Source organism: Trichomycterus rosablanca, chromosome 7, assembly GCF_030014385.1.
Source record: "Trichomycterus rosablanca isolate fTriRos1 chromosome 7, fTriRos1.hap1, whole genome shotgun sequence".
NCBI lineage: Eukaryota > Metazoa > Chordata > Actinopteri > Siluriformes > Trichomycteridae > Trichomycterus > Trichomycterus rosablanca.
Genome location: NC_085994.1, coordinates 22,766,613 through 22,773,707, shown reverse-complemented (window position 1 = coordinate 22,773,707; position 7,095 = coordinate 22,766,613). Strand labels below are relative to the sequence as shown.

At 38.8% G+C, this 7,095-nt stretch overlaps 1 protein-coding gene across 1 annotated transcript; it reads right to left on the bottom strand.

Moving 5' to 3' along the window:
• Positions 1 to 1,673: 1,673 nt before the first annotated feature.
• LOC134317797 (taste receptor type 1 member 1-like) lies at positions 1,674 to 6,471 on the bottom strand. Its single transcript, XM_062998528.1, has 5 exons — positions 6,169 to 6,471; positions 5,317 to 6,072; positions 3,711 to 3,920; positions 3,516 to 3,636; positions 1,674 to 2,608 (listed from the first exon to the last, which is right to left on the bottom strand). Exons 1-5 carry the CDS (start codon positions 6,436 to 6,438, stop codon positions 1,674 to 1,676), a joined length of 2,292 nt encoding a protein of 763 aa, XP_062854598.1. The 5' UTR covers positions 6,439 to 6,471.
• Positions 6,472 to 7,095: the final 624 nt, after the last annotated feature.

Sequence of the window (7,095 nt, the reverse complement as noted above, 5' to 3'; positions counted from 1 at the left end):
TTTATTAGCCTGAAAGGAAAATTAAACAATTTTGGAAAATAAATCTTGATTTATGTTGTTATAATTCATGCATGAAAGAAAGTATTTTTTGCAGTGTTGGCATACCCCGATGAATTTGTTTTTTTTATTTTGAGTTGAGATTAACAAAAATAAATAATTAGATAAAGCATATAATTAATTTTATATAATTGCTTTTATACACCTCTCACATGAATAGGTGTGGCTGAGACACTGTAACTCAGTAACTAGAAGACGTGCCCACATATTTTTGGCCATATAGTGTATAAAGGTGTTGCATTTATTTAAAATCAGAGTATAAAAAATAACACAACAAAACTAGTATGTACTGTATGTTTATTTCAATAAATCAATACAATTGCTTAATGGAATAATAGGCTAACTGATAAATTCAGATTCATAAACTACATTTGTATTTTATTAAGATATTAAGATTAATAAACACACCATATAAGCCTGAATACAGTATATTATATATTTGTAAAACACATCTACATTTCTTAAAAAAAAATACATAATTGTATTTCACTGTACACAGTTTCTTTTATTCCATCTATTCCTATAAAATTATATTTAATCATTTACCTTATGAACTTTAGGTAGATTTATAATTAGCACATACTGTACTTACAAAATAGTTTATAAGGTAAAATGCTAATTATTTTCTCTATATCGTTTCCATTTACAAACTTCAAAAAGATCACAAAAGAAATACAAATCTTTGCTTTGGGTTTGCTTTACATATGGTCCCAGGAATTCAGGCAATATGGATATACACTGATCAGCCATAACATTAAAACCACCTCCTTGTTTCTACACTCACTGTCCATTTTATCAGCTCCACTTACCATATAAAAGCACTTTGTAGTTCTACACACACTGACTGTAGTTCATCAGGACCACCACAGGGCAGGTATTATTTGGGTGGTGGATCATTCTCAGCACTGCAGTGACAATGACATGGTGGTAGTATGTTAGTGTGTGTTGTGCTGGTATAAGTGGATCAGACAAAGCTGCGCTGCTGGAGTTTTTAAATACCGTGTCCACTCAGTGTCCACTCTATTAGACACTCCTACCTAGTTGGTCCACCTTGTAGATGTAAAGTCAGAGACGATCGCTCATCTATTGCTGCTCTTTGAGTTGGTCATCTTTTAGAATTTCATCAGTGGTCACACTGATATTTTTGGTTGGTGGACTATTCTCAGTCCAGCAGTGACAGTGAGGTGTTTAAAAACTCCATCAGCATTGATGTGTCTGATCCACTCATACCAACACAACACACACTAACACACCACCACCATGTCAGTGTCACTGCAGTACTGAGAATGATCCACCACCTAAATAATACCTACTCTGTAGTGGTCCTGGGAGAGTCCTGACCATTGAAGAACAGCATGAAAGGGGGCTAACAAAGCATGTACAGAAACAGATGGACTACAGTCAGTAATTGTAGAACTACAAAGTGCTTCTTTATGATAAGTGGAGCTGATAAAATGGACAGTGAGTGTAGAAACAAGGAGGTGGTTTTAATGTTATGGCTGATTGGTGTATATCTACAATTATAGGTTAAAGGTCTAATACAAAATCAGCAGATAAAGAATCAATGAGTAACATGTTGATAATCTGACATAAAGACACCCCAATAAAAGTACAGTTTACATTCTACTCATGGTTTGGGTGTAAGTCTGAATTGATGTCTGAAAGTATGCCTGTGTGTTCTTTTTCGGTTGAAATACAATAACGTAAGACTTTGGAATAAAGTAACTCATTAGGATACCATACAGGCTGAACAGCTGTGCCACTGCATTGAGAAGCTGGACGTGTGGGTCTGCAGATATCATGTTTGCCGTGAAGTAAAACGACCAGCTTATATAAAACAAAAGCATGCTGAATGTTATAGATTTGGCTTCGTTGTAGTTTTTGGGTAGATCGGTTCCCATGTAGGAGAAAGAAAAACACAGGACACTGAGGGACCAAGTAAAGAACACACTTACACATTTAAACCCAAAATGCCCTGTTGAACAGCCAAGGATAATCGCATCATAATAAAATTCTGTATTTGTGGAAGAATCAGGAGTTTTTAGAATCACCCACAGAACCAAAATCATTAGTTGAAAAAAAGGAAACATTGCGATGACAAGCCACTGGCCGTTGTGCTGCACCCACAATCTGTAAATTTTGGGAAACTTCGCAGCCATTTTGAAGATGCAGACGATTTGAAAGGAACGCACAGCCAGACAGGAGATGCTAATAGTGTAGAAAACATAAAACATAACATTCCTAAAGATGCAACTGATCATTGTTGGTTGTTCAAAGAAAAAGAACACGCTTATGGAGGACATAGCCAGAGAAGCTAACATGATGAAACACATATTGCCACCGGCAGATTTTACCACTGGTGTGTTAATACTGTATAAGAACAGGATAGTGATTGCAATACATAGAACGATAAACAATACAGAAAATGCCAGAATTACTAAAGAAAGAGGGTTTGTATAATGCAGATACAGGATAGAGCGCTTCTTGCAGGATGTGCTTCCCTGTTCTGACCATTCATCTGCATTACATGCAACACAAGCGTAGGGGTTTTCTGAAATCAATCCATAAATAAGGTACACCATTAATCATAGTAAACCCAACACAAAGAGTATTAGACAAGGTATTTGGGCATTAAAGCCCCCTTTCATGCTGTTTGTCAATGGTCAGGACCCCTACAGGACCACTACAGAGTAGGTATTATTTAGGTGGTGGATCATTCTCAGCACTGCAGTGACACCGACATGGTGGTGGTGTGTTAGTGTGTGTTATGCTGGTAGTAGCGCTGATAGAGTTTTTAAACACCTCACTGTCACTGCTGGACTGAGAATAGTCCGCCAACAGCGCCCCGTGGGCAGGTCTAGAAGATGACCAACTCAAACTGCAGCAACAGATGAGCGATCGTCTCTGACTTTACATCTACAAGGTGGACCAACTAGGTAGGAGTGTCTAATAGAGTGGATAGTGAGTGGACACGGTATTTGAAAACTCCAGCAGCAGTGCTGTTTCTGATCACTCATACCAGCACAACAGACCAACACACCACCACCATGTCAGTGTCACTGCAGTGCTGAGAATGATCCACCACCTAAATAATACCTGCTTTGTGGTGACCATTGTCCTGACCATTAAGAACAGCATGAAAGGGGGGTAACAAAGCACGTAGAGAAACAGATGGACTACAGTCAGTAATTGTAGAACTTCAAAGTGCTCCTATGTGGTAAGAGGAGCTGATAAAATGGACAATGTTTTTCTAATGTTGTGGCTGATTGGTGTATATTTGCACAACCTGTGGCAAACAGGATGTGGTTTGGGGTGAACTTGAACGCCGACTGCAAATCAGATCTTCTCAAACATTAAGGTTTGACATTAATTACTTATTTACCATAATGCTACATGAATACAGGCCTAGATCTACAATCCAAACTCTTTATTCAGAATTCAAAAGTCAGAATACTTACGCGTATAGTTGACATAGGTGTTCCTTTGGCAGATCTTGCATTGAAAACAGCAAGCGTGATTGTTGTCCCTCTGCCTTTGGAATCCCTTCTGACACTGAGCAGAGCAGTTTCCAAAAGGTACCTTACAAAGATGAGATGTCCGTCATCAACGGCATCATTATAATGCTGAACACAATAAATAGCTGCTTCACTTACAGATGCATTCCTATCCCATCCTATCAGGGAGTTGTTGATGGAGAATGAGATTTTCGGGTAAGTGGTGTATGAACCAATTCTCTTGACTGAAGAACCGGTTCCGAGAGACCAGTAGACGACATCATAAGCGACAAGTGTATCTCCTTTGTTATCGTACATAACTTGGCGACCATTAAGGGTAAAATTCAGCTTCTTCATTTCCTTCAATAGCTACAGAACGAAAGGCAAAACGGTATGTTGGACAAAATGGTTTGCACAGGATACACCAAATAATTAATAATACATCATATGACCAAAAGAGTGTGGACACCCTTGTTGTTAATTTAGATGTTTGCTTTTAATCAATTTAATTTAATGCACATCGACGGGATAGCTTCAAGTTCCTGGGGACCCACATATCGGAGGACCTGTCCTGGATCACCAACACCTCCAGCCTGGCCAAGAAGGCTCACCAGCGCCTCTTCTTCCAGAGGACAACTAAGAAACACCACCCATCTTCGGTCATTCTGGTGAACTTTTACCGCTGTGCGATTGAAAGTGTCCTGACCAGCTGTATCACAGTCTAGTATGGGAACTGCACTGTTGCAAACCGCAAGGCACTGCAGCGAGTGGTGAAAACGGCCCAGCGCATCACAGGGACTCCACTTCCACCCATTGAGGACGACCAGAGGAAATGCTGTCTGCGTCGAGCTTGCAGCATTCTTAAGGAACCCTCCGGCAGGCGCTTTAGAAGCCTCCGGAACAAGACCAGCAGATTGAGGAACAGCTTTTTCCCCAGAGCTGTCTCCTTACTGAACTCTGTTCCCCAATAACCCCCCACATCTCTTCTCCTGGTTAAAGGTTGCACTACAATCCTTTTTCTGCATAGTATAATATATCATTTGTACATACCATGGTAAAATATGTTCACAATTTACACCTATACTGTATACATCCTTCTATTATGTTCATAGCACCTCAATCTATATATTATGTCTATAGCACTCCCATCTGTATATCATGTTTATAGTACATGCAATAATATATTCACCTGTATATCTTGTCCATACCACTGCCCGTATCCTGTAAATAATGTTTACCATAGATACTGTACATTTTGCACTTGCTGCTTATTTCACTTCTGGTTAGATGCTAAACTGCATTTCGTTGCCTTGTACTTGTACATGCGTAATGACAATAAAGTTGATTCTAATCTAAAATCTAATCTAATCTTATTTTGAATCAGTTACATAAAATAAATGTGCTTCTTACTTTGTCGCAATGGCTTGTGGAGGGGCCTTTCATGGTTCCAGCATGACTGTGCCCCTGTATACAAAGCAAAGCCCATACAGACATAGTTCGATGACTTTAGTGTGAATGAACTCAAGGAAGCAAAGTGCCCTGACCTCAATGCCACTGAACAACCTTTGGGATTAATTAAAACCTTGATTGTGAGTCTAAATTTTTAAAGCAAAGTTTGACTCTCTTTGACTATAGGCAGAAATTCCCACAAAGAGACCATACTATAAAAGTGGAGGCTGTTATAGATGTAATAATGCCTGTGAAGTGTGAGTGTTCAAACACTTTTGGTCATTATGAATTGCATTGTTCTATTAAACCAACATACCATAAAAGGGTAAACCGACATGTTCCTGTTGCAACCATTTTCGTCGCATTGCAGAACATTGTGTAATGCATGTGCCATGGTGTAGATTGCAGCATAAATAGGAAAAGAAAATGTAGGATTTTCGTTTATAATGTTCTCTGAATCGATATAGGTGCAGTTATTACAGACTTGGTTGCACATTCTTTTTTGTGTCTGGGGAGGCTGGTTTTTGCCCTTCATGGAGTGTTTACCATCGCCGTTCGTCCGTGAGCTGTAGATGAACTGATTGAATCCAGGAAAGGACATTTTCTTTTCTGTGATGCCAAAAACGTTACCAATGTTCTGAATTCCCGGCTCATTTGGAATCTGTTTGTTCATAGACCAACCTTCACCAGCGATCCAGACTTTATTTCTGATGTTGTTCTTTATAGCAGCTTTTATAATATTTTTTGCCACATCAACCGATGAAAAAACCACTATGACTTTCACGTTGAGTTTTTCTAATGTTTGCAATGTTGACTGGTAATTAGAATCTTGTTCTAGTATTTCTTGATAGGCCAAACAGATGTTATAATCTCTGAGTTCTTGTGTGAACAATTTTAGGCCATCGCGGCTGTAATCGTCGTGGCTGCCGATAAAGGCAACCCAGTTCCATCCGAACCATTTGATGATGCGGATAATGATCTCCACCAGGACTTTGTTGTTAGGCACCGTTCTTAAAAAAGATGGGTACAACTTTTTGTTGCTCAGATCGTAATTTGACGCTCCATAGTTTACCTACAATTTAAAAGAATAAAAATAAAGTGAATTTAAAATCGACACAAAATATAATTTAGTTAATCTGAGAAGACGAAATTAAAGGAATAATTTTACCATTGGAATAAGGTCCATCATGAAGAACTGTGACACTGTGATTGATCTAGTGCTTTCATGCGGCCCTGTCACAGCAATTATTTTAGGCTGATAGTGGTTGAAATATCTCGGCGCAGGAATAGATCCGTTTTGAGCGATTAAAGCAAGGACAGAGGGAAAATTCTGTGTGTCTGAGCAACGGTTAAAGATCTCATAGCCCAGTGAGACGTTTGGCAGGAGAGTGGAAGAGTTGTTAATTTCTTCTACAGAAAACCTCATCATCTGGAACATCTGATAAGATGATTCATCAAAACTATATCTGGAGTAAAGAACAGATAAGAGCTAAAAGAAAGCCTGACAGAATAAATCTTTAAAAAAGAGATGATTAACCCTTAGATGCACAAGTGACTGGACCATACACTCTTCCATAAGTGGGTCAAAAATGAATCAGTGTGTTTTTATGCCACTTTTGTCATTTTGGTTAAGAATAATTATTTGTATTATATTTAGTATTATATTTTGGTCCATAAAAGAATGATTTCATGTTTTAAACATTTTCAACATTCTTAAAACATTTATAAAATTGGAAAATAAAATTACACAACAGCAATAGAACAATGTCAACACCCATTTTGTGCGTGTGTGTGAAAGAGAGAATGTGTGTGCATGCACATGTGTGTGTGTGTGTGAGAGAGAGAGAGAGAGAGAGAGAGAGAGAGAGAGAGAGAGAGACTATATGGGTCTATGGTCTGTGTGTAACTGTCCACACAGTTCCTCTCTTCTTGCCTTCTTGTCTCGTCATGGTATGCAGTTGTGACAAACTACCTGTGTCTGGATGTAATCATTGCACACAGGTACATACAGGTGCATTTCGCACACCAACTGTTGACTTTACGATCTGTGTTACTTGGGCAGATCTGACACCTCTTTCTCTTTGGTTGACCCTGT

Coding starts and splice junctions, on each gene's coding strand:
- LOC134317797 (XM_062998528.1), bottom strand. CDS start 6,438: ATGTTCCAGATGATGAGGTTTTCTGTAGAAGAAATTAACAACTCTTCC. Junction 3,637..3,710: donor GATGGGATAGGAATGCATCT/GTAAGTGAAGCA, acceptor CATCTTTGTAAG/GTACCTTTTGGAAACTGCTC. Junction 2,609..3,515: donor CACCTATGTCAACTATACGC/GTAAGTATTCTG, acceptor GATTGATTTCAG/AAAACCCCTACGCTTGTGTT.